This window comes from Heteronotia binoei, chromosome 18, assembly GCF_032191835.1.
Source record: "Heteronotia binoei isolate CCM8104 ecotype False Entrance Well chromosome 18, APGP_CSIRO_Hbin_v1, whole genome shotgun sequence".
NCBI classification, from domain to species: domain Eukaryota; kingdom Metazoa; phylum Chordata; class Lepidosauria; order Squamata; family Gekkonidae; genus Heteronotia; species Heteronotia binoei.
Window position 1 is genome coordinate 39,398,634 of NC_083240.1, and position 26,806 is coordinate 39,425,439.

Genomic DNA, 26,806 nt, shown 5'->3' on the forward strand with positions numbered 1-26,806 from the left:
CCTGCTAGCACGGTCTTGGGTCAGCCATAGCTCTGGCAGAGGTTGTCCTTGAAAGGGCAGCTGCTGTGAGAGCCCTCTCAGCCTCACCCACCTCACAGGGTGTCTGTTGTGGGGGAGGAAGGTAAAGGAGATTGTGAGCCGCCCTGAGACTCTTTGGAGTGGAGGGCAGGATATGAATCCAATAAATCCAATATCTTCTTCTTCCTCTTCCTCCTTTTTCTTCCTCCTTCTCCTTCTTCTTCCTCCTCCTCCGGTTCTGCCCCCAGGAATCTCCCTAGAGCTGGCAACCCCCACCTACCTGCTCCGTACCCCTCTTGGCTGTGATTTCAAGGTCTCGCCCCCTGCCCCGCAGAAACCTCTTTGAGGCCAGTTCTTGTAATAACACTTTTTATGCAGCGCAGATAAAACTGCTGTTTCTTCCTTTTGTCCCAAGCAAAAAAAGTCTTTTAGAGGCTCTTTAATCTTCTGCCTGAAATACGTTTTTTCTAACGCTTCTCTTCTCTGTTTTTAAAGAAAGACATCCCCCCCCCCTCCTCCTCGGGACGAGGTGTCTCGTCAGTTCATTATTAGCTTTGCTGCCAGCCACAGAAGCAAAATTGGGTTTTTGGATATTGCTTCATTTTCTCCACAACTGCCCCCCCCCCCGCCTCCTCCTTGCTGCCTTTTCTTTGTAGCGAGAGCTGTGTGTATTAAATGTGTTTAATAAGCTCCCTTCATCACAATCTTGCTCTTACCATCTAAATTGGAATGTGAGGCGTCGCCTTCCAGGAGCCCCGATGCACGCTGGGCTCGGCTGCGCAACCCGGCCTCTTTCTCTCTCGCTCTCTTTTTGCTTAAGCATCCTCCCTCAGCTTGACTTCCTCTTCGGCCGAATCGCCCGCGGGCAATCCGCTTGGCCTCTTGGAGCGCGTCTTGTGCTCGCTGCGTTAAATACCGTACTCTGCTTGTCCTCTGGATTTCGGAGAGCATCAAGGAAGGCCCGCGTGTTTTGGGGAACCCCTGGGAATCTCCGTGGCAGGTTTCTGCCTTGGATGCAGGGCCGGCTCACCCACTAGGCAAGCTAGGCAGTTGTCTAGGGCGCCGGCAGGGCGGGGGCACCAAATTCGACCCTCCCCCTACGTAAATGCCTAGTTTGCTTGCTCCCCAGCCTCCCCCTCCTTCCCTTCCTGCCAGGTCTATTTAAACGCCCAGGAACGGGTGGTCGAGCACTGCTCTCCCAGGCTATCAATCAATCAATCAATTTATTCGGCCAATGACCAGTACAAGTCAAAAGCAAAAAGTATTCAATAAAACATTTAAGAATAAAATTGATCTAAATATAACACGAATATCTCTAAGATTAAACATTTAAAATCCATACATAAGAATTTGGAGAGCCAGTTTGGTGTAGAGGTTAAGTGTGCGGACTCTTATCTGGGAGAACCGGGTTTGATTCCCCACTCCTCCACTTGCAGCTGCTGGAATGGGCTTGGGTCAGCCATAGCTCTGGCAGAGGTTGTCCTTGAAAGGGCAGCTGCTGTGAAAGCCCTCTCAGCCCCACCCACCTCACAGGGTGTCTGTTATGGGGGAGGAAGGTAAAGGAGATTGTGATCTGCTCTGAGACTCTTCGGAGTGGAGGGCGGGATATAAATCCAACATCTACCTCACAGGGTGTCTGTTGTGGGGGAGGAAGGTAAAGGAGATTGAGAGCCGCTCTGAGACTCTTTGGAGTGGAGGGTGGGATATAAATCCAATATCTTCATCTACCTCACTGGGTGTCTGTTGTGGGGGAGGAAGGTAAAGGAGATTGTGAGCCGCTCTGAGACTCTTTGGAGTGGAGGGTGGGATATAAATCCAATATCTTCATCTACCTCACAGGATGTCTGTTGTGGGGGAGGAAGGTAAAGGAGATTGAGAGCCGCTCTGAGACTCTTTGGATTGGAGGGCGGGATATAAATCCAATATCTTCTTCTTCTTAAAGTCTGAACCTATTATATAGCTCTAAGATTTAGAATCATGAAATGGAATGGCCTTGGTTCAGCCTGGAATGGTCTTGGGTCAGCCATAGCTCCCAGGCTAACTAAAGGCACCCCCCGATCAGCTGATCAGCTGAAAACCATGTGGGAGACTCCAGGCTCCTCTGCCGGCCCTCCCACACACTCACTGGCAGCGCTGGGTTGAGGGAGCAGACCAGCAACAGCGGGAAGCACCAATGAGCCTCTGAGAAAGTGACTGCTGCCGCTGCGTCCTCCCCACTTCCTTCCCAATTAGGAAACGTCGTTCCCAGGCATCGAAACAGACCTGGCGGGGAAGGGAGGGAGGAGGAGGCACGGTGGAGGGGGGCGGTGGGCCATGAGTCTGCCTAGGGCGCCGTGTGGCCTAGGACTAGTCGTGCTTGGATGCAGGGCTGGCCCTGCCGCTAGGGTTGCAAAGTTCAATTCAAGAAATATCTGGGGACTTTGGGGTGGAGCCAGGAACAAGGTTGTGACAAGCACAATTGAACTCCGAAGGGAGTTCTGGCTATTGTTTAGGGTTGCCAGGTCCAATTCAAGAAATATCTGGGGATTTTGGGGGTGGAGCCAGGAGCAAGATTGTGACTAGAACGATTGAACACCCAAGGGAGTTCTGGCCGTCACATTTAAAGGGACTGCACACCTTTTAAATGCCTTCCCTCCATTGAAAATAATCAAGGATAGGGGCACCTTCTTTTGGGGCTCATAACATTGGACCCCTTGGTTCAATCTTTTTGAAACTTGGAGGATGTTTTGAGGAGAGATACTGGATGCTATGCTGAAAATCTGGTGGTTCTACCTCAAAAAACAGCCCCCCAGAGCTCCAGATACCCACAGATCAATTCATGGTACCCTATAGGAATTGGTCTCTATAGGGAATAATGGAGTGCCCAGCAGACATTTCCCTCCTCCCCACCCCCGGTTTCTGATGACCCTGAAGTTGGGGGAGGGCTGCCAAACCGAGCGATCTCCTGCCCCCACCTGGGGATTGACAACCCTAAGAAGAGAGCATAAAAGGAGGAGAGCCAAGCACAGATAGGGTGGGTTCTCTCTGGGAAAGGCTGCAGGATAGAAGGCAGCAGGGGAGATCCCTTACCCAAGGGGGTGAGTTCTGGTATTAGAGGAAGGGAATGTCTAGCTAAAGGCGTCAGGGCTTCTGTTTCTTTGCACCCACCTTTACTGTATAGATATTTCACTGTTTTTACCCACTTATTATTTGAGCACTGTAAATAAACTTGTCGTTGTTATCCTGCCTGGGTCCTTCCGTCTCCTTGGTCACAGTTAAGAGGTATTTACTAATAAGAAAGATAGAGGGGTGGTTGGGTGCTCTGGGCCCTCCCATGCAGACCCTTTCCGGAGTGGTGGCAGCCAATAGAAGGCCCTCCGAGGCCCCTGCTGTGTGGACAGGAGGGTTTATTTCCGTTAATCTGCAAAATTGTATTTTTTAATGAATACCGCAGGAGCCCCTGGGGGCCCTCCCTCGTTTTGGGCAGACCCATGAGATTGGCACAAGCAACTCCGTTTCCAGTTGGATGCCGTAGTTATTGTTGTCCCTTGCCCGTTGTGTTTGTCCTTAGGTCTGGAAGCGATCCGGCGCCTGGTTCTACAAAGGCCTCCCCAAGTACATCTTGCCCTTGAAAGGCGTCGGCCGAGCCAAAGAGCTGCCCCTGAGGCCTCACCGTGTGGAATCGCCAACCCTGGAGGTCAAAGGCGTCGCCACGACTCGCTCCTACACCTGGGCCAGGGGAAGAGGTCAGCCTTCCCCCTCCTGCTGTTGCCAGATAATGGGCCGCTTGGGGAGGGGGGGGGAGTCGGCGCCTTTGTCGTCTGTCACTCTCGCGTCAACCTGCAGAGCCGCCTGCTCTGTACGAAAAGATAAGAGCGGCCCTGCCGAATCAGACTGAAAGGCTGTGTAGCATCCAGTTTTGCGCAAAGATTAACCCAGCTGCACCTGGGAAATTCGCAAGCAGGACACAGGCGTTCCTGTTGTCTCCGCGCATCTGTCATTCAAAGACAGACAGTGACCGATTTCGCATTAGGCTTGTTCCAGGTGGAGAGCCCTTTTGCTACCAGGGCGGCTCTGCATTTTTGCACAAGTTGCCCTGGAGCTGTGAGTTGGCGGCAAGCAGAAACTGCTTGTCAGAGGATCTCGTTTGCTGCGAAATAGCGGCGCGCCAACTTGCAGCTCCGGGGCAATTTGTGCGAAAATGGAGAGAAGCCCCGGTAGCCAAAGGGCTCTCCACTTGGAACAAGCCTAATGCGAAATTGGTCTGCCTCTGACCATGGAGTTTCCTGTTTTGCAGCTGGAGAAATGAGACCGGAAGTGAGACCTGAGCCAGGGCTTCCCAGTCAATGTTCCAGTTTGGTGTAGTGGTTAAGTGCGTGGACTCTTATCTGGGAGAACCGGGTTTCATTCCCCGCTCCTCCATTTGCAGCTGCTGAAACGGCCTTGGCTCAGCCCCAGCTCTTGTAGGAGCTGTCCTTGAAAGGGCAGCTGCTGTAAGAGCCCCACCCACCTCACGGGGTGTCTGTGGTGGGGGAGGCAGGTAAAGGAGATTGTAAGCTGCTCTGAGTCTCTGATTGAGAAGAAGAAGAAGAAGATATTGGATTTATATCCCTCCCTCCACTCCGAAGAGTCTCAGAGCGGCTCACAATCTCCTTTATCTTCCTCCCCCACAACAGACACCCTGTGAGGTGGGTGGGGCTGGAGAGGGCTCTCACAATAGCTGCCCTTTCAAGGACAACCTCTGCCAGAGCTATGGCTGACCCAAGGCCATTTCAGCAGGTGCAACTGGAGGAGTGGGGAATCAAACCCGGTTCTCCCAGATAAGAGTCCGCACACTTAACCACTACACCAAACTGGCGGGGTATAAATCTGCAGTCCTCTTCTCTTCTTACTGCAGCTGAACATCAGCCCCTCAGTGAAGATCCAAAGCACCATTTAAAAAAAAAAAAAAATAGCACAGCTATTCAAATTTCGAACAGCCAATCAGAAGGCTGGCTGGGCAAAAGCTTTACTCGGCCCTGCCCGCTTCCTAAAAATATCGGACAGGTGCCGGAAAAGATTTCAGCAGCACGTGCCCGCTGGCCAGACGTTGGGGACGCCTAGTCCAACCCTTCAGTCTGCTTGTACAGCTCCATTGGAACCTTGCAAGCTTCCCTTTTGGGTCTCCCTTCAGCTGATGCTCAGGGATATACTTCCTGATGGAGGCCTAACTGTTGACTGATCTAATTTTTTTTTTTTTAAAGCCCTCCTTGTGCTTGGTCCGTCACTACAGCCAGCCCTTGAATTCAGCAGGAGCTCACAGGAGCGCAGCTCCTTAACCTTTCTGAGGGTTTCCCCCTCCTCCTCCCTCCCTCCCTACCATGTCCATTGAATAGGAGGTGCAGCTGCATAACAATCCCTGGATTAGGAGAGCGAGCAGCCAGCCAGCCACCAGGAGCTTTGCCATGCTCCCCCCCCCCGGAAGCCCTCATCAACCCCTGGAGGAAGCCCACACCACCCTTTCTCCACTTCTTATGTAATTTTGGGTGGCGGGTGGCTTGCTGGCCTTTTGACTGGGGGGGAGGGCGGCCAAGGAAAGCCCCAGACGAGTGAAGCCTGCTTGGGCTGGCTGGATCTCTAGCCCAGCCCAAGCAGGCCTCGCTCACCCAGAGCTCTCCTTTCTTGCTTTGGGTTGCTTTTGGCTGGTGGAGGGCAGCATATGCTAATGAGTTATGCAGTAAGAGCTCCACCACCTATTTTTCTACAAAAGGACCTCTGACTACCTCCGCCGTTGTTATGGGGCCTTATTCCTTGAGGTCCTTCAGCTGATAACTGACATGCTGCCCTGTCCTTTTTTAACACAAGAGTCCCCAAACTCTACTTTCTGCTTCCCTCTCTCCTGTGCCACAATTAAACCCCCTGAGCATTTTAATCTCTAACAATGACCTCCCCCACTTCCTTCCCCCGCTGCCGGATCAATAGCCGGGAATGAGTTCTGTTTGATTTCTTTTTGAATGCTGAGATTAGCAGTCCCTTTTCAGCCTCCGGTTTATCAAATGTCTGCAGTCGGCATGCGGGAAAGGAGACTGCTGGCTACTGCAGCTGCTTTGGGCTTGGTCTCATTGGCGGCAGCCCGGGAAGCGACGTGAGGGGGCCTTTGGCTTTCTTTCTGCCGGTCTTTTAAACCCCATTCCTTTAACGAAGCGCTCCCAGCTCAGAGGTAATGGTGTCATTAAGGATGAAAGCAACCGGCGGGCAGCTGCGAGGTTAGCGTCTCTCGGACACTGTCGGCCGTTCCAGCTGGAACCTGCGCGGCTCAATCATTAGTGCTCTTTTTTTCTTTTTTCTTTTTTGGTCGAGCCAAATTGATTTTATTTATTTAGGGGATTTTTAAGCCTCCTGCTCAGAGGCAGCTTACGATTAAAATCGTAAATTGTCACTAGAAGAACGAGTAGGCCATCAAGACATGGAAATGCAGCCCCATGTGTTGTCTTTACCTCTCTTGAGCCCTTGGCTCAAAAAGAAGACCGCAGATTTATACCCTGCCCTTCTCTCCGAATCAGAGACTCAGAGCTGTTTCCAATCTCCTTTATCTTCTTCCCCCACAACAAACACCCTGTGAGGTAGGTGGGGCTGAGAGAGCTCTCCCAGAAGCTGCCCTTTCAAGGACAGCTCTGCAAGAGGTATGGCTGACGCAAGGCCATTCCAGCAGGTGCAAGTGGAGGAGTGGGGAATCAAACCCGGTTCTCCCAGATAAGAAGAAGAAGACTGCAGATTTATACCCCACTCCTCTCTGAATCAGAGTCTCAGAGCGGCTTACAATCTTTTATACCTTCTCCCCCCCACAACAGACACCCTGTGAGGTAGGTGAGACTGAGAGAGCTCTCCCAGAAGCTGCCCTTTCCAGGACAACTCCTGTGAAAGCTATGGCTGACCCAAGGCCATTCCAGCAGGTGCAAGTGAAGGAGTGGGGAATCAAACCCGGTTCTCCCAGATAAGAGTCCGCACACTTAACCACTACACCAAACTGGCTCTCATAGTGTCAGCCTTCTTGCCAGGGGATTCACCTGTCCCTTGGCCTGGTGGGGGATCCCCTCTCCAGGTCAATCAGCCTGATCTTTTCTCGACGGTTATGTTGCCATCATTCTCTTGTGGACAGTTTCCCCCTGAGCAGTTCAGAGCTACTATAGGGGTTTAAGGCCAGGTTGCTATAAGGTTGCCAGGTCTTTCCTGGCTGCTGGAAGACTGTGGATGTATACCCCACCCTTTTCTCTGAATTAGAGTCTCAGAGTGACTCACAATCTCCTTTATCTTCTTCCCCCACAACAGACACCCTGTGAGGTGGGTGGGGCTGAGAGAGCTCTTCCAGAAGCTGCCCTTTCAAGGACAGCTCTGCGAGAGCTATAGCTGACCCAAGGCCATTCCAGCAGCTGCAAGTGGAGGAGTGGGGAATCAAACCTGGTTCTCTCAGATAAGTCTGTGCGCTTAACCACTACACCAAACTGGCTCGGGGGGGAGGCTAGGGTTGCCAGATTCAGATTGAGACGCTCCTGGAGATCTGGGGATGGAGCCTGGGGAGGACAGGGACCCCTGGGGGTACAATGCCATAAGATCCACCCTCCAAAGCATCCATTTTCTCCAGGAGATCTGGTCTCTGTAGTCTAGAGATGAGCTCAAATTCTGGGGGATCCTCAGGCCTTTCCTGGAGGATGTTAAGAAGAGAATCCACCATTGTGTATTCTTAACCAACCAACTAGAGCTAACCGTGTAGCACAGAAAGTACATATTATCGACAATATCAGTATTTCCAGGGAACAAAGTAGGAGTCAAACGGCACCTTTAAGACCAACAAAGTTTTATTCAGAATGTCAGCTTTCATAGGCATGCTTGCTTCTTCAGACGAGGGGAGTATTTTCAGGGCTTTCTTTTGTAGCAGGAACTACTTTGCATATTAGGCCACACCTCCACGATGTGGCCAATCCTCCAAGAGCTTACAGGGCTCTTCGTACAGGGCCTACTGTAAACTCCAGGAGGACTGGCTACATCAGGGGTGTGTGGCCTAATATGCAAAGGAGTTCCTGCTACAAAAAAAAAGCCCTGAATATTTCCAGTATGCACATAAGAGACTATAGATTACAATAGAATGTTCCTGATAAATACAGAGGGTAATAAACAGTGTGTAGCCACAACACAACGCAGCTAAATATTTTCCGTATGACTAAAGCATCAGCCAGTGTTTCAAATAAACCTGGATTTTGAAATATATCCAGTGTGGTAGGCTGGCATCTTTAGGTTGCTAAGCCTGACCCAGAAGCTGAGCTTGGCTCCTAGGAGGGGCTGGAACCATACTGTGGGTTAATTAGGGAATTTTAAAAAGCACACCTAGGCCACTAGACCATCCTTTCCTTTTCAAATGGCACCATCAGGGTTGAAGCTTTGGGAAGTGGGATTTTGGGGGGCCAAGAGCTTCTATACGTCAACTTTTGGGAAAAAAAAAACACACACGAGGTATACACTTGTTTTCATAGCTACAGAAATGTGCCTTCGCTCTTCCGACTGTTGCCAAGGAAACCCAACTCAAGTTCTAGGCCTCAGCCTTCTCTCGATTTGTCACTGGGCTGCTGTTGACAGCAGCGTTTGGCGGCATTTGTAATCGGCTGTGAGCCCTGGCCGTTCAAGGCTAGCATACATCTTTTCTTTTGCTTTAAAAAAAAAATATTTGCTTGCACTTTTGTTGACTTTCAGTTCTCTTCTTTTTTCCACGTTTGCAGAGCTGCATGCCTTTGTAGAGCTGCATGCCTTTTATGCGGGTGTTTATATGCAGTGTCTATATTGTCTGTGCCTGCATATAGATGTGTACGGTGCTGATTTATTGATGGACGAGGAACGTGGGCAGGGGAAAAACCCTAATGAGAAAACGCCACATCACAAACATACAGAATCACAGGTTCAGTTAGCACAAGGGATGAATAAAATCAAAGAAGGGACTTTTGGTCTCGCAACAGTAGGGAAATCCAAAATCTTTTCTACGTCTGGGCGTTACATGCCACGGATTCTCAATAGACAGATCCTCAAACCCAGCTAAGAGAAATTGTGGCCCAGCCTCTGGTTTCAGTGCTTGTCAAAAAAGGGTTTAATTAAACCTGCATGCTCTTTGCCTTTTGGCAGATTTCTTTGACCTGCCAAAGGAACAGCCCTCATGTTATTGAAGAAGAAGTTATTGGTTTTATATCCCACCCTATACTCTGAATCTCAGAGTGGCTCATAATCTCCTTTTACCTTCTCTCCCCCCACCCCCCACCACAACAGACACCCTGTGAGGTAGCTGGGGCTGAGAGAACTCTTACAGCAGCTGCTCTTTCAAGGACAACTCCCTACAAGAGTTATGGCTGACCCAAAGCTATTCCAGCAGCTGCAAGTGGAGGAGTGGGGAATCCAACACTGTTCTCCCAGATAAGAGTCCGCACACTTAACCACTACACCAGACTGACTCTCTCTCTTATAAGTCTGTAGAGTCCTGCTAAAAGGATATTGAAGCTGGGGCTATAGACAGCTGTGCCCAAATTTGAACCCAGGCTCCCTGCGATCGGTTGCTGTGGACTGGGGTGGGGATAAACCATAGCATGAAGCGCCTCCAGTAGAAGGTGCTGTTCCATTGACTGTATAAGGACAAAAGGCCAGGCTTTCTAAGTGAGGGCCAGTTTGGTGTAGTGGTTAAGTGTGCGGACTCTTATCTGGGAGAACTGGGTTCGATTCCTCACTCCTTCACTTGCACCTTTTGGAATGCCCTTGGGTCAGCCAAGGCTTTGGCAGAGGTTGTCCTTGAAAGGGCAGCTGCTGTGAGAGCTCTCTCAGCCCCACCCACCTCGCAGGGTGTCTGTTGTGGGGGGAGGAAGATAAAGGAGGTTGTGAGCCACTGAGATTCGGATTGGAGGGCGGGATATAAATCCAATATCATCATCATCTATTGTATACCTGGCCTGCCAAGTGGAGGACCTGATGTTGCTCACTTCTGAGGCCTGCAGCGACCTGTGCAGGGCCAGCGCTAAGGGTTCTGCTGCTTGAGGCAGACCCCCGCGCCGCTCCCCCCTCTCCAGCTCTCTTTTTTTCTTAAAAGTGACGTCATCGTAAGGGGAACTAGAGGGCCACTTCCCCCCTGCACTACACTAGTTTTTAAAAGGCGACCGGCCGCTTTCGGGTTGAAAGTGGCCGAACGTCGCCTTCATGGAAAGGTGCCCCTCGGGTGCTTTCAACCCGAAAGTGGCCGGGCGCCGCTGAGAAACTACGCTCTTTGGAGGCTTTCAAGGGAGCCTCCAACGAGTATAGGGGAGTAAGGGGGCGCCTTGTACTGCCCCGAGGCGGGGTAGCGCCCGCGGCCGCCATCTACCCCGCCTACTCCCACGCGCCAGTCCTGGACCTGTGCCATTCATACCTGAGTCTTGAAATTCTGGTTTCGGATCCCACAATTCCTGCCAGCACCAAGGAGAACTTGTGATCAGCATTCTAGGAAAACAGTAGGAGGACATGGTTCTCTTCACAGCTATTGTTTTCAGGGGAGCTGTCCTTCGATTCTCTTCTGTGCGCCTTGTTTATAAGAATTAGACGTGACAGTCACCTGGACAAAGCCGTGGGTGGATTGAGGACGAGAAAAATTACTTTTGTGTTGGAAGAGCTTTATGTTCCTTTGCAAGTGAGCTCAGAAGGAGAAGGGCGTCCAGAGCCGGTGTTTTGCCCTCAGTAGGATTCATAGTTTGCGCGTCTTGGTGTGAAGCATCCCCAGTTTTATGCCCGGTCTTTTGGAAAAGGCTCTGGGGTTGAACATGAGATTTGCCACTGGGGGAGTCACGTGAGAACTGTTGTGATGGTCAGCCATTGTCATTCTGACTAAAAGAGAGAATTCTCCCCCCCCCTTCCACACAGTCCCCCCCCCATCAAACAGCTGGCAGCTAAATTAGATTTCTCTCTCTTTTTTTTTACACGGTGCTTAAATAGCAGAAGTGCTTGCAGATTTTCGCGGTGAAGAGGGAACAGTTCACCAGTTCAAGTAGCGCCGTTAGGTTTGTGTCAGCAGAACTGACGTGTGTTGGTCTCACTTTCCCTTTCTCTCTCCCCTTTTTGGAAACACTGAGAGAAGGGGTAACGTTTAATGAGGCCTGTCTTTGGCACAGTCTCTTCTCGGTTCCCTCCCGCCCTTTAAAGGAGAAAGAACTGACTGATGGCCAATCAAGGGATATGGGACGCACAAGGTTTTTGTTTGTTGTTGCAGGAACTCCTTTGCATAATAGGCCACACACCCAGATGCAGCCAATCCTCCTGGAGCTTACAGTAGGCCCTGTACTAAGAGACACACACCCCATAGCCTAATATGCAAGGGAGTTCATGCTAGAAAAACAGCCCTGGAGATGCACCTTTCCCCTTTCAAAATTGGCAACCGGATGTCTCCAGAATGGAAACATTTAGCCTTGGCAAGTTTCTTTCCTCCTGCGGGATCACACAACTGAAATTTTTAGGGATGCCAGCTTCCAGGTGATTGATGGTATTGGATTTATATCCTGCCCTCCACTCCGAATGTCAGTCTCAGAGCGGCTCATCAATCTCCTTTATCTTCCTTCCCCACAACAGACACCCTGTGAGGTAGGTAGGGCTGAGAGAGCTCTTACAGCAGCTGCTCTTTCAAGGACAGCTCTGTGAGAGCTATGACTGACCCAAGGCCATTCCAGGAGGTGTAAGTGGAGGAGTGGGGAATCAAACCCGGTTCTCCCAGATAAGAGTCTGCTCACTTAACCACTACACCAAACTGGCTCTAGGTACCTCACTCCCTAGGTGAGGTAGCCTAGGGACTAGTGTTCTCTCTAAGCTGAGTTAGTGTGAGCTAGCTCGCAGTTCTTTAGCTTGCACACTTTTGTCTTAGCTCAGAAAAAATGGCCCCAGAGCAAACTGATTTATACAGTAGCTCAACTTTTAAGGCCAGTAACTCACGAAGTAGAATTTTTGCTCCCAAGACTCCACAGCTTAGGGGGAACATTGATGGAGACCCCCCATAATTGCAGCCCATCTCCGCACTTCAGAGACCAGTTCCCCTGGAGAACGTGGTGCCTTTGGAAGGGGGGACTCTGTGGTCTTGTGCGCCACCCCCAAATCTCCAGGAGTTTCCCAACTGGGATCTGGCAACTCTAGAAATTTTGTAGCATAAATCCTAACATTCCCCCCCCCCCTCCAAAAAGACATTTTTTTCATGAACCGACTTTCTCAAAGGATGTCCAGAAGCTATTTCATAGAACGTTTGGGTGGATATGGGCAGCCGATGTTATTCAGTGCGACTCTTCTTCTGACGGGTGGGAGCTTCAAAGCAGACTTTTTGAGCTACTTTTCCATTGGAGGTGGGGAGAAGAAGAAGACGGCAGTTTTATAGCCCGCCCTTCTCTCTGAATCAGAGACTCAGAGCAGCTTACAATCTCCTACACCTTCTCCTCCCACAACAGACACCCTGTGAGGCGGGTGGGGCTGAGAGGGCTCTCACAGCAGCTGCCCTTTCAAGAACAGTTCAGCGGGAGCTATGGCTGACCCAAGGCCATTCCAGCAGCTGCAAGTGGAGGAGTAGGGAATCAAATCCGGTTCTCCCAGATAAGAGTCCACACACTTAAGCACGACGCCAAACTGGCTTTCCATGGAGAGTCACAGTAGCCTTGTAAGACTTGTTGCAGTGTGCAAGGCTGAGCTGGCATTAGATGGGCATAAAAGCAACCTCCCAGGGAGCCAGTGCCCCAAGGAAACATCTGTTCAGCATCTTCACTCAGCTCCCAAACAGCATTTTCCAGCCGCTTGTGCCACCTTTCGGCAAGGCTGGCGTCTCTCAGATTAGAGCCCGTGAACTTAACCACTACGCCAGTCTGGCTCTCAGTAATGCATCAATGTCCACTTCGTGCTCCATTGCAAGGGAGGGGCCATGGCTCACTGGCAGAGCATTTGCTCGACACACAAAGGTCCCAGGTTCAATCCCCAGCAGCATCTCCAATTAAAAAGACCGGGCAATGTCCAGGACCTCCGCCTGAGACCCTGGAGAGCTGCTGCCAGCCTGAGTAAGCAATACTGACCTTAATGAACTGATGGTCAGATTCAGTATGGCAACTTCATGTGCATGTAAATACCCCAGGTCGCCCCAAAACTTAAAAGGGATTGTTTCATTTTACTTAACATCACAAAATACAATAATATTTTAGCGAGTGGTGTGCATAGCCAAGTATGTGCCCTCAAAGTATAGTTCTGGGCCTAGAATTCCAGGAGTCCTGAGTTCCAGTCTTACCTCTGCTATACGGCTTGACCTTTGAAATGCGAGAGAGAAGCTTTCTGGGCATGTGGGCTGTGGCTTTTGTGTATGGCAGTGGTGTCAGCGTTATCATTCAGAAATATCCTAAGAAGAACGTTGCTGGATTGGGCCAATGGGACCTCTGGTCCACCATCTCTGACGGGGGCCAGCCAGGAAGCCAAGTCTAGGCATAGACAAGCCTCATTTTGTGTTGCATCCTTTGCATCTGCTTTTCAGAGGCACGTTGCCACTGTACGTGGAGGTTCCACTAAGCTGTCATGACTTGTGGTAGTCTTGTGGTAGCTCTTTCCTCAGTGCGTTTCTGCCTAATTCTCTGTAGCCAATAGCCATCCGTTACCCTACCTTCTGGCAATGAAGTCTATAAATGAATTAAGTGTCATTCGCAGAACGACTTTCTCTCGCCTGCTCTGTATTGCCAAGCTGTTTCATTTGATTGAAAATGTAATTGCCATTTTATTACACCTTTTTTCCCGGGGAATTAAAATGGGGCCAAGGCAAGTTACAAACTAGCAATGAAAACCCAGGGAAAAAACAACCGAATGTTGGCGTACTGGCATGCCAGATTGCACTAACAGGGCTCTGAAAGATGGAAATATTACAAAGGTTGGGGAAAGGAGCATGGGGAAGGGAGGAGTTGTAAGACGCTCCTCTCCCCTGCGTGTGGATCAGGGCTTCCCTAGAAGCTGGAAGGGTTGCTTCATGCATGCAGGAGAATATGGGAGATAATTCTGCTATTTAGCTGAACTGCGTTGTTTAGGTCTGCAGTTGAGATCCCATTTACTTTACCTACTTCAAAGGAAAGGAAAGGTCCCCTGTGCAAGCACCAGTCGTTTCCGTCTCTGGGGTGACGTTGCTTTCACAACGTTTCCACGGCAGACTTTTTATGCGGTGGTTTGCCATTGCCTTCCCCAGTCATCTACGCTTCCCCCCCAGCAAGCTGGGTAATCATTTTACCAACCTTGGAAGGTGGGAAGGCTGAGTCAACTTCGAACCGGCTACCTGAAAACCCAGCTTCCACTAGGGATCGAATTCAGGTTGTGAGCTGAGCTTAGGACTGCAGTACTGCAGCTTTAACATTTTGCACCATGGGGCTCTTACAAAAGCTCCATGCAAATCAAAAATCAGTTCATCAAACAAAGATGGGGGAGCAGAACCTGTTGTGCTAGTTTTCTGCTTGCAGGGTATTTATTCATTTGTGGAACTCAAGGCAGCTTACATCATTGAAAAACATTATTAAATGCACACAATAAGAACAACAATTAAAACCCTGATTACAAGTCATTAATTTAGAAACTCCAATTTAGGACTGTCAATAAAAACTGAATCAGTCAAATGTAATCCTAAATAAAACAGCCTTCAACTGCCTCCTGAAGATCGACAGTGAGGAGACCAGGTGCACTTCCCCGGGGGAGGTTGTTCTGTAATCATGGGGCTGCCACTGATAAGTCCCCGTCTTGTGTACCCACCAAATGAGTATCTTTAATCGGTGGGACGCACAGGAGAGCATCTCCCTGAGATTTTAGTTCCTGGGCTGGAATGCACGGGAGAAGGTGGTCTTTTTCTGCCAAGGCTCATTCAGAATTAAATCTGCCACCTACAGTCTGAAGGAATGCATTCCCTCCTCTCTCCTCAAGGCTCAGCCTCCACATCGTGTTGTCACGCGAGGAAGTTCTAGCTCAGATCTCTCTGTTCTAGCTTCTTTAAGAAAAGGGGGGGATTAAATAAAAAAAGACAAGTGGAAAACTTCCTTGGAACCTTGTGTCTTTAAATGCTGCACAGAAGCCTGGCGACTTGGAGGAGGAGGCCAATATGCTCCCTCTGGGCTGCAGAGTCTTCTGAGCAAAAATTCTACTCTGCGAGCTCCTGGCATGAAAGTTAGATCCAGGTGGGCAGCCGCGTTGGTCTGAAGCAATAGAACAAAGCAGTAGACAAGTGCACCTTTAAGACCATCCAAATTTTATTCAGAATGTAAGCTTTCGTATGCTCTTAAGCAGACGTCATCAGACAAAATGGAATGGCAAGCTGTCTTTAAATGCAGAGAAAGCGGGCAGTGAGTGGGTATGCAGAGTCACGGGGATGTTTTTAGCAGATTAAAAGAATCACACATTGGGGGGGTCTGTGTTTGTTTGTTTAGTATTGTTAGCTGGGCTGTGACAGCAGTGGAGGGTGTCCGTCGCAGCCCAGTTGACAGTACTAAACGAACAAACACAGACCCCAATGTGTGATTCTTTTAATCTGCCAAAAACATCCCCGTGACTCTCCATACCAACTCACTGCCCGCTTTCTCTGTATTTAAAGATGGCTTGCCATTCCATTTTAATAATAATAATAATAATAAATTTTTATTTATACCCCGCCCTCCCTGCCGAGGCAGGCTCAGGGCGGCTTACAAGACATGATATAAAATATCATGATATAACAATAAAACAATATACATCAATACGAGTAATATAAATAAATACAATATAAGTTAACATTAAAATAATTAATCTAAAAGCAGTATAGTGGTGCTACCGTCTCAATTATACAAAATGGCTTGATGTTAATCCCTGGGTTCTGTCTTAAAAGGCCAGTTGGAAGAGGGCGGTTTTGCAAGCCCTACGGAACTGATTAAGATCCCGCAGGGCCCGCACCTCTTCCGGTCGCTGATTCCACCATTGGGGTGCTTTTATAGAGAAGGCCTGCTCCCTGGTTGTTTTAAGCTTGGCCTTCTTAGGCCCAAGCTTGCCTGATGACGTTTGCTTAGGAGCATACGAAAGCTTACATTCTGAATAAAACTTGGTTGGTCTTAAAGGTGCCACTTATCTACTGCTTTGTTCTTCTGACATTAAAGTTGCGAGCTGCAGAAGTCAATGTGCTCTGGGGTCCTCCTTCCTGAGCTGGAGGCTAAAAATCTGTGAGCTAGCTCACGCCAACTCAGCTTAGAGCAGTGGTCCCTAACCTTTTTGACACCAGGGACCGGTTTTGTGGATGACAATTTTTCCAGGGACCAGGGGGTGGAGTGGGTGATGGTTTCGGGATGATACAATTGTGCACTTCGTTTCTATTAGTTTGGTGTGGTAGTTAAGTGTGCGGACTCTTATCTGGGAGAACCAGGTTTGATTCCCCACTCCTCCACTTGCAGCTGCTGGAATGGCCTGGGGTCAGCCATCGTTCTCGCAGAGTCGTCCTTGAAAGGGCAGCTGCTGTAAGAGCTCTCTCAGCCCCACCCACCTCACAGGGTGTCTGTTGTGGGAGAGGAAGGTAAAAGAGATTGTGAGCCACTCTTGAGACTCTGAAATTTGGAGTGGAGGGCAGGATATAAATCCAATGTCTTATTATTACTACATTGTAATATATAATGAAATAATTCTACAACTCACTAACAGGCCATAGACCGGCACTGGTCCATCGCCCAGGGGTTGGGGACCCCTGGCTTAGAGGGAACACTGATTGGGATCCATGCTGAATTTTGCAACGTTTCATTCTGTGCTGCTTGGCAGCTGCTCTCAAGGCCTCCCCTCTCCCCCTCTCTTTCCACAGTGGTCTCCAGTGACAGCGAGAGCGACTCAGAGTTCAGCTCCTCAAGCCTGGATGATCGCCGGTCCTTGCCTGCCAGATTGAATGCTGTCAGAATTAAAAAACGAGAAGACGCAGGTGAGAGAAAAGAGCCAGCATTTACACAGGCGCTCTGCTTCTACGGGTAACCCTCACATTTTCATCCCGCCCTTGCCCCAAGGACCTCAGGGCCTCATGCATGCTTCTCCCCTCCTCCGCTCTCTTCTTCCAACCCTGCAAGGTCAGGCATGGGGAGAGTGGCTGGCCCAAAGGCACCAAGTGAACGGTAGGGGACGGGAGGATCTGAACCCGAGTCTCCCCGGTCTGACCCTCTTTCTGGGTAGCATATAAGGTCCTTCCCTCACAGGAGCCCTCCGAGGTAGGTTTGGGGAAGTGAGCAAGAGAAAGCGGCTGGCCAAGGTTGTTCATGGAGCTTTGTGGTGGAAGGGGGGCGGGGAGGATCTGAACTCAGGTCTCCCAGATCCCAACTTAACACTGTGAACATTACACTTGGCTGGCTCTCTGAGTGCGATTCTGATCTGATGTTTCTGACCTTCTTTTGATTGCTAAATCTTTATGGGGGGGGGGAGGCAGTGGAAGGCATGAAAAAATTATTGCTGAGGGGGGAAATCCCCTGTGAACAGTTCTATCCAAATGAAAGAAAGTGTGTCTAGTGTACAGAAATATGGATGATTTCCCACTAGCTGTCTCAGAAAACGTGAATTAAAAACAACAGAAGGTTTGCAAAGTCCCCTCTCCCCCTCCCACCAGCCCCCCCCCCTCCATTTTCAGGAACGTACCTCGGTTTCCCAAGCCTTGCGCTTCCCCTTGTCTCCTTTTTCATGTGGCCTCACGTCTATCGACTGGTTTTGTAGCGTAATAAATGGCTGAGGATTTAATCTGCTACATGTTTTGGTGTTCCTGAATTCCTCTTCGATGAGTTCTTGAGTGATTGCCTCAGTATTATGCATCGTTTTATGCGGAACTGAGGCAAATGGGTGTTATTGACAAGCTCTGATGTAGGTGTTCCTTAAAATAGGTGAATTTGCAGGGGCCCTGCGTATTCTTCTCACGTCTCATTTCATTGCTCTCAACACACTCTGGTGGTTTCGTCCCCTAAGGGAGAGCCACGGCTGCTCAAAATTTGTTGAGACATTTCTGGTTTTTGGAGTAAAAGGCTTAACCCTCATATGGGGGGTTTCCACTAGGAATCCAGCACTCTAGCCAGTTTCATTTCTAGTTCTTTTTATCACTCATGGCCTGCCTTCCTTTCTTTCCTTGCTCTCTTTGGTGATACTTCTGTTCAGGCCTTGAATTCAGCAGGAGCTCACAGGAGCGCACAGCTCCTGAACCTTTCTGAGGGTTCCCCCTCTTCCTCTCCACCTACCTTGTCCATTGGATAAGAGGTGCAGCGTCATAACAATCCCCAATAGAAGAAACATCAGGATGAAACTGTAACAATCCCTGGCATAGGAGAGCAGGCAGCCAGCCAGCCACCAGGGGCTTTGCCACATCTCCAGCGGCCCTCATTAACCCCTGGAGAAGCCTGCGCCACCCTTTCTCCACTTCTTATGTGATTTTGGCTGGTGGGTGGCTTGCTGGCCTTTGACCGGGGGGGAGGGGGGGTTGGTGGCCAAGGAGAGCCCCAACTTAGCGAGGCCTGTTTCTCTAGCCAGCCCAAGCAGACCTCACTCGCCCAGGGCTCTCCTTTCTTGTGTCAAGTTGCTTTTGGCTGGTGGGGGGGGAAGGGCGGTGTATGCTAATGAGCTCCATCACCTATTTTTCTACAAACGACCCCTGCTTCTGTTTCCTTATGTCATTTATAGCCTGCCTTTCTCCCAAGTCTCAGTGTAAGTAATAAGAGAAGGCATGTTGGATCAGGCCAGTGGCCCATCCAGTCCGACGCTCTGTGTCTCACAGTGGCCAAAACCCAGGTGCCATCAGGAGGTCCACCAGTGGGCCCAGAACTCCAGCAGCCCTCCCACTGTGGCCCCCCAAGCACCAAGAGTACAGAGCATCAATGGCCCAGACAGTGTGTTCCTTGTGGCTAACAGCCACTCATGGACCTCTGTCAATGTAACCAACAGGGTGGGACATCCGATAAACAGTGCAATAGGATTTGGGATTGCAGAAATGTGAAACGAAGTGTAAGTATTAACGTGACATGTGAAATGACGGAGAAATTACAGTGTAGGATCATATTTATAGCAACAGCGGTACTGTTCACAGTAGACACAGTTGCTATCCCTTTACTGAAGCATCTTTTGGAACAATATGTTGTCAAAGGCTTTCACAGCCGGAGTTCATTAGTTGATGTAGATTTTCTGAGCTGTATGGCTGTGGTCTTGGCATTGTAGAACCTGACGTTTCGCCAGTAGCTGTGACTGGCATCCTCAGAGGTGTAACACAGAAATCTAGAGTTCTCTCTGTGTCAGAGTGAGAAGAAGATGGTAGGCAGGTAATTTATATCTTCTCAGAAAGGCGGAGGAGGGCTGAGTCATTATCTTGTAGGAGTTTCCCAGGCTGTGACATGCTAATAGAGGATCTTTCCTGAGGAGGCTCTTTTGTTTATGGATTGACTGTTGAAATTCTAATCTTATCTGTAATGCTGTTGTAAGTAGTGCTTTTGGAACGATTTTGTTACAGTGCACCTGTGTATGAAAGACCCCCAAATAATTAGTTTTGCATCTTTTAGAAAATGCTGGGAGAGTGGGAGCCTTCCTGCCCTCCTCAGCCAGGCCATTCTACAAGGTGGGGGTCACAACAGAGAAGGCCACGTGTGCGGGCAGTCGTCGGCTGTGCCCATTTTCAGGGTGGCATCTGTTTTGACGAGTGAAGCTGTCATGGTGGAGCACAGAGGAAGAGGCCATCCCATAAATATGGTGGGCCAAGGCCATGAAGGGCTTTGCATTTGGGAGCGGCCGTGGCTCAGAGGTGGAGCCTCTGCTTGGCACGCAGAAAGTCCCAGGTTCAATCCCCGGCATCTCCAATAGTTAAAGGATCAGGCAGCCAGTGGTGGGAAAGCCCTCTGCCTGAGATCCCGGAGAGCTGCTGCCAGTCTGAGTAGACAAGACTGACCTTGATGGACCGATGGTCGGATGCAGTATAAGGCAACTTCATGTATACATGTGATAGCCAACACTTTGAATTGAACCTGGTAACCGATGGGCAGGCAACGAGGTAACTGGAGAATGAGAATAATGCTACTTTTTTTTTTGTGAAAATGTCATTTGTACATCATTTTGGAGAGGAAAATTTGACACAAGGCAAGAAAATTGTCAGAACAATAAAGACTCAGCTTCATTTCTTGTGTGGGAGAAGCAAAATAAAAATGGAAATAACAACAAAAACAAACAAAACAATATTATTATTATTATTATTATTATTATTATTATTATTATTATGACTTAAAGAATTGTCCCATCCCAGCCAAAGCCAGACTCTGGGCGACGTACAACAACCAATAAAACAATGAATAAAACCAGATTCCAGATAAAAAGCCATTTTAGTCTTGATGGCATCTTTTCAATCGCTGCAGGTCTCAATTTCAGATTTCAAATTTCAGCTCTGAATCGAATTGAACAAGTTGTGAAATCCTCTCCCCTCCTTTGTTCCTGTTGCTGATTGTGGTCCGTTGGCCACCTCTTAAAGGCAATAAATCCAAATCTTTGTGCGCCAGCTGAGAGTTCCATCCCTCCGTTTTCCCTCCAGCCAGCAGAGGCGAAGCTGCCCGGACCCTGCCCAGAAACACCGGCCGGCCTCTGGGGAGCACCTTGTCGGAAAGCCAGAGCAGCTTGAGCAGTGACCGCGGTGGGGTTCTGAGCGCCACCGAAAGCTGCCCGAGTGACCTGCTGATTGAGGACGAGGATAGCGACGCCAGCCGCAGCACCGCCGGTGAGTTGGATGGGGGTGGGGGTGCTATAGAAGGGGTGGGGTCTCTCGCTGCGAGGGTGTGGCATTTGAAGGGATGGAAGGAAACTTGTCTTAGTCCGACCGCAGGCCTCTGAAGCCTGCTGAAATCTCTATTAAGAGTACAAGAGAAAGGACAGGTTCTGGCGTAATGGCAACCACAAAGGATTTCACCGAAATAAATAATATTCCTTCATAGGCATGAACAATGTGCAACTTCCTACATTTTTGTATAGAAAACAGTTTCAGACACTAAATGACAATACAACGCTAACGGAAGAATAAGCTGTAAAAGTCCGTTCCAAATAGCTTCCGGGATTCCGTGGGCTCGCTGTCTCTTTAAGTCCGTATGGCTTCGATAGTTATATAGTTATATAACAGGAGGCGCCAAACTGCGGCTCAGGAGCCACATGAGACTCTTTCACTCATATTGTGCGGCTCCCAGATGTTGAGGAGGAACTTAATGCAGGGTTACTCTCAAGTAAGCATGCTTAACATCAGCCTCTAAGCACTAACCCCTAGGTAAGCAACTATTTCTGCTGTGTGTGCAGCAGAGAAGGAGGGGGGAAATAGGCGGGCTTGCAAACTCTTCTCCTCCACCGCAGAGGTTGCCTGCAGATCTAAAGTAGGGGAAGAGAGCTAAGGGAGTCAATGGAAGGAAAGATGGAATTGGAGAGGGTGGCACATGGTCCCCCCTTAGTTTCATAGCTCTTATAGGAACTGTATTTACTAACCTTGGTGTCAAGGCAAAGAGAGATGCTTAATAATGCAAATAGTGGCCAGTGATTTATATGGTACATGTGTGTTTCCTTCTCCCATTGTGGAAACCCCCCCCCCTAACCTTTCCCTTTGCTGATCATATGTGGACTGTTATTCCCAGCTTTTGTTTTTTTTTTAAAAAAAGTCTCCTAGCATTGTTGTGTTTTAAAGTGCATATATATATATTTATCTTTCTGTTTTAATACAGATGTGTGTAATATTTGTTCATGTCTTGCAGCTCTCAAACACCTGATGTTTATTCTATGTGGCCCTTACATTCAGCAAGTTTGGCCACCTCTGTTATATAGGGAGTTCAACTCCTAAATATGCAGTAGTACAAAAAAACCCCAACACCAGTGAATAATAATGATATTGTTATGAGGAATTGAGCTGATGAAGGTAGCAAAACCGTCATCAGGTTCTGGATTTGACGAGTACTCCTCCTCTCTTGAGTGTGTTTTTTTCCTGTGGATTCCTATCTGTATGTTTACCCCACTACTTTGGAGCACATTAGACCAAAAGTGGGTGTGAGCTGTGCAGAAGAGATAACACAATGCTGAGTGTAACCCCTGAGGTGAAAAATTTCCTCATTGTCATCAGTAAGCTTTTAGCCTCCTCAGTGCTTGCCTTGATATGAAAAGACCGGTCCTGATTAAAGTTGTGCCACAGAACTAAGTATTTTAAATGCCAGACTTGTTCAGTTTGTTTTCCACATATGATTCAAGGGTCAATGTTAGTCTGCCTAAAAGTTGGAAAGAAAACCTGTTATTTTAATTTTTCATAATTTATATTCAAAAGTTCCTGTGAACAGTATTGAATAAATATTGTTATAGCTCTGTGTAATCTGGAGGGGGCTGCGCAAGCAGAACTAAATTGTCTGCATACCATAACAATGAGACTGGAGTGCCAGCTAATATGGGGGGCATGCATATTCATAGCCGAAAGTAAAGGTGCAAAATCATTTGTATAAAGCAGGGGTGGCCAGACTCGCTTAACGTAAGAGCCACATAGAATAAATGCCAGATGTTTGAGAGCCACAAGACATGAACAAATATTACACACACATCTTTGTTAAAACTCTTAATACTTTCTTTGCGCACAAAGATAAAATATATAGGGATGCACTTTACAACATGACCATGCTAGAAGGAGACCTTGGAAAACAAAAGCTGGGAATAACAATCCCCGTAAGACCAACACAGGGAAAGGTTGGGGAATTATTTTTTTGGCACCAGTGGAAGAAGGAAAAACACATGTACCATATAAACCACTGTCTGCTGTTTGTGTCATCATGAATCTCTTTTTGCCTTGGCACCAAGATTAGTAAATACAGCTCCTACAAGAGCGATGAAACTAAGGGGGAACTCTGCACCGCCCTCTTTAATTCCGTCCCTCCTTCCAGTGGCTCCTTCGACACTTGCGCTCTCTTTCCCTGCTCTAGGTCTGCTCTAAGTCTCTGGGTGACCTCTGGTGGAGGAGAAAAATGTGCAAGTCCCCCCCCCCCCCTTGTCAGAACTTGGATGAACTTCAGAAGAGTCCAATACTTGTTGCAAGTTAGGAATCTTTATTGGAAGAACTTCAGTACTATAGTAACGAAATAACAGTAATGGCGATTCTGGGCAGTTGGTTACATTTTATGCCCACAGCAAAGCATAATAAAACAATAAGTCACAGTAATTCACACGGTCCCAAGCGGTTGTCTCTCCTTCCCAGCCTTCGTTATCAGCAAAGGAGGATGCCCCCCTATTGCGAAGGCCAAACGGCCCGGCTTCAAAGGGCACCTGTGGATGTTAAGCAGAGACTCTCTGCCGCCTGTCTTACCGCCCTAAATATTTAGCATAGCAAAGAGGCTTGGGTCAATGACCGCTGTCAGTATTCTGAGTTACAACATGGAGACAGTTTGGCTAAGCTAAGAAATCACAGTTACAAGTTCTGACACCCCTCTTCCCTGCTTGACACACGGTGGAAATAGTCACCTACCTATGGTCAGCGCTCAGAGGCAGGCTGAGGTCCCAATGCTACGCATGCTTACCTGAGAGTAAGCCTGTGTTAAGTGCCTCCTTGACCTCCGGTAGCTGCACAATATGTCTGAAAGAGCCGCATGTGGCTCCCGAGCCACAGTCTGGCCACCCCTCATAAAAAGAGTAAAAAGATGTGGGGCTTCTGTCCCTCCTTGTCTCACACCTTATTAGGAAATGGATGTGACCAGACCTATTTGAAGCTCTAGAAAACCTCTTTGAAGTGCTAGTATACTAGAAAAAACTGACCCGGAGCAGCCTTTAAGCCGGCTACTGAGAAAGTCAGCAGAATGCCTGTCAGGAATGAAAAATGTTCCTTAACGTCTGAAGACCACTGCTGGATCAGACCAAATGATCCAGTTCGTCCTGACTCCTGTCTCACACAGTGGCCGACCAGTTCCTCTGGAGGGCCAACAGCAGGGCGTAGAGGCCAAGGCCTTCCCCTGACGTGACCTCCTGGCTCTGGGATTCAGAGAATAAGTGCCTCTGAATGTGTAGGTTCCCCTCGGTCACCGTGGCTAGGAGCCACTGAAAGACTCATCCTCCGTGAATCTATCTAATCCCCTTTTAAAGCTGTCTAGGCCTGTGGCTATCGCAACATCCTCTGGCAAATGATTCTCCATTTTAATCACCCTCTGTGTCAAGAAGTATTTCCTTTTGTCCATCCTGAACCTACTGCCCATCAGTTTCATTGGATGCCCCCAAGTTCTGGTATTTTGGGAGAGGGAGAACAATGTCTCTTTGTCACTATCAAAACCTACTTTTAGGCTTGAGTTAACCTAACTTTTAGGCTTGAGTTCACTGCCACAGGAGGTGGTGGCGGCCACAAGCATGGCCACCTTCAAGAGGGGTTTAGATAAAAATATGGAGCAGAGGTCCATCAGTGGCTATTAGCCACAGTGTGTGTGTGTGTATATATATATATAAAAAATTTTGGGGCCACTGTGTGACACAGAGTGTTGGACTGGATGGGCCATTGGCCTGATCCAACATGGCTTCTCTTATGTTCTTCTGTGACACAGAGTGTTGGACTGGATGGGCCACTGGCCTGATCCAACATGGCTTCTCTTATGTTCTTCTGTGACACAGAGTGTTGGACTGGATGGGCCACTGGCCTGATCCAACATGGCTTCTCTTATGTTCTTATGTGACACAGAGTGTTGGACTGGATGGGCCACTGGCCTGATCCAACATGGCTTCTCTTATGTTCTTCTGTGACACAGAGTGTTGGACTGGATGGGCCATTGGCCTGATCCAACATGGCTTCTCTTACGTTCTTATGTTCTTAACACGTGACCATCTACAAGACGCACAGAACAGGTTTGGAGGCTGCCACCTGTTTTGAGGTTGTGCTTTGGCGTTCTCCGGTGATCGCACAATAAAGAGTTTGATCCTGCAGTAAAGAGCTCAACAGCTTTGGAGATTATCTTGGCGTCTTTCTTTGACGAAGGCGGTTCAGAACCAAGGTCGTTCCTTGCTAAGGAATGAGCGTGAAGGAGCTGGCGGGCTCTTAGCTGTCCAGAGGCTCACCTCAGCAGACTTTTGGGGTTTCTGTCCCGCAGGTGAGGTAGGGGCAGGAAAAAAATGTTTCCCCTGAGGAGTTAGTGCTTCACGGCCACTTTCAGGGAGCGGTGGGGAAGGTCAAAGAGCCCTGGTTCTGAGTGGGAGCCAGAAGCGAGGGCTGCGTGTTGCTCTTGTCCGTCCTTTGCTCCGTTGCACCCTCTCCGTTATTGTTTTTTTTCGCACGCTGGTTCTTAAGGTGCAAATAAGCTTGGCAAGAACAGGGAAGTTTTAACTAAAATTAAAAAGTGTGACTTTGTTCCGTTGGGTGGAAATGCAGCGTGCACTGCCTTTTCGAGGGTCTTTAATTAACAGAGGTGTGGAACATTTTAAAAAACAAAACTGGAGCTGTTTTTCCTCTGGTATCTGCAAACGCAGGGCCGGCGCGTGGGAGTAGGAGGGGGAGGCAGTGGCCTGGGGGCGCTCCCTTACCCACGCAGAGCGCTCCTCCAACCCTGCCTTGAAGGCAGAATCAGAGGAGGGCTTCCCTCCCTGCAGTAAGCTCAACGCATTGTTTTAGTGGCGCCGGTCACCTTCAGGTTGAAAGTGCCCGAGCGGCGCCTTCCAAAAGCGCCGCTCGGCTGCTTGCAACCCAAAAGCAACTGGTGCCGCTAAAACAGCGCGCTGAGCTTACTGCAGGGAGAAAATGGCGGTGCGGCAGCACTCTTGTGCACCGCCCGTCACTCTCTCGTCCCTGCCGCCCTGTACAATGACGTCACTTTTGGTGACGTCATCGTACCGAATGCATGCGATACGAGCTCCATAGAGAGAGCTTGGGGGGGGGGGACACGGCGCAGGAGGCTGCCTCGAGTGGCAGAGCCCCTAGCGCTGGCCCTGTGCATACCACCTCTCCTTTGGAAAGAAGCCGTCTTCTTTTCTTTCCTTCCTCAACCCTCTTCCTTGGGAAAACCTCAGCGAGGAAAGAAGACGGCAGGAGATTGAGAGCTCTGCTGAGTAACTTTGGGCTCATTGGTGGCTGAAGGCGAGGCTAGGCCCGCTGCCTGGGTCCCCCAGAGTCTGGCCCTCTGACCACTGGCAGCCCTATCCGATTTAAAAAAAAAGAGGAGGGGAGAAAACAGCAAAAAGCCCACCCTTCGGGAGGAAGGTACCTCGCCCACTGAATCCAGTTTGGTGCAGTTATCTGGGAGAACCGGGTTTGATTCCCCACTCCTCCACTTGCAGCTGCTGGAATGGCCTTGGGTCAGCCATAGCTCTGGCAGAGGTTGTCCTTGAAAGGGCAGTTGCTGGGAGAGCCCTCTCAGCCTCAGCCCCACCCACCTCACAGGGTGTTCTGTTGTGGGGGGAGAAGATATAGGAGATTATAAGCCGCTCTGAGATTCAGAGTGAAGGACGGGATATAAATCCAATATCATCACCATCTTCTTTTCTTCTTCTTCCTGCCACTGGAGAGGCAAAGTAGTGTTGTGGTTAAGAGGCAGACTGGTATTTAAGAGGTCTGAACCCCCGCTTGTGCCATGGAAGCTCTCTGAGTGATCATCGGCCAGTCACACTCTCTCAGACTAACCTCCCTCGCAGGGTTGTTGTGAAGATCAAACAGAAGAGAGGAGGCTCCTGCAAGTTGCTTTGGGGTCTCCACTGAGGAGAAAGGCAGGATATAAATAGATTATTTCAAAACCCACCTCCCCCCCCCACTGCCAACCATTTCTGCTCTTTGCACCTCCTTAGGTTGGCACACCTTGAGTCGCTGTTGCCTGGCAAC

At 49.2% G+C, this 26,806-nt stretch overlaps 1 protein-coding gene across 4 annotated transcripts in view; it reads left to right on the top strand.

The window, feature by feature from the left end:
• Window positions 1-26,806, top strand: part of RPH3AL (rabphilin 3A like (without C2 domains)) — a 93,229-nt gene that overhangs the window by 59,612 nt on the left and 6,811 nt on the right. For all 4 annotated transcript variants that reach the window (XM_060258823.1, XM_060258821.1, XM_060258824.1 and 1 more), the window contains 3 exons: window positions 3,569-3,743; window positions 16,826-16,939; window positions 20,552-20,734. In XM_060258823.1, the coding sequence (XP_060114806.1) occupies window positions 3,569-3,743; window positions 16,826-16,939; window positions 20,552-20,734 (472 nt within the window). The remainder of the gene's footprint in view (window positions 1-3,568; window positions 3,744-16,825; window positions 16,940-20,551; window positions 20,735-26,806) is intronic.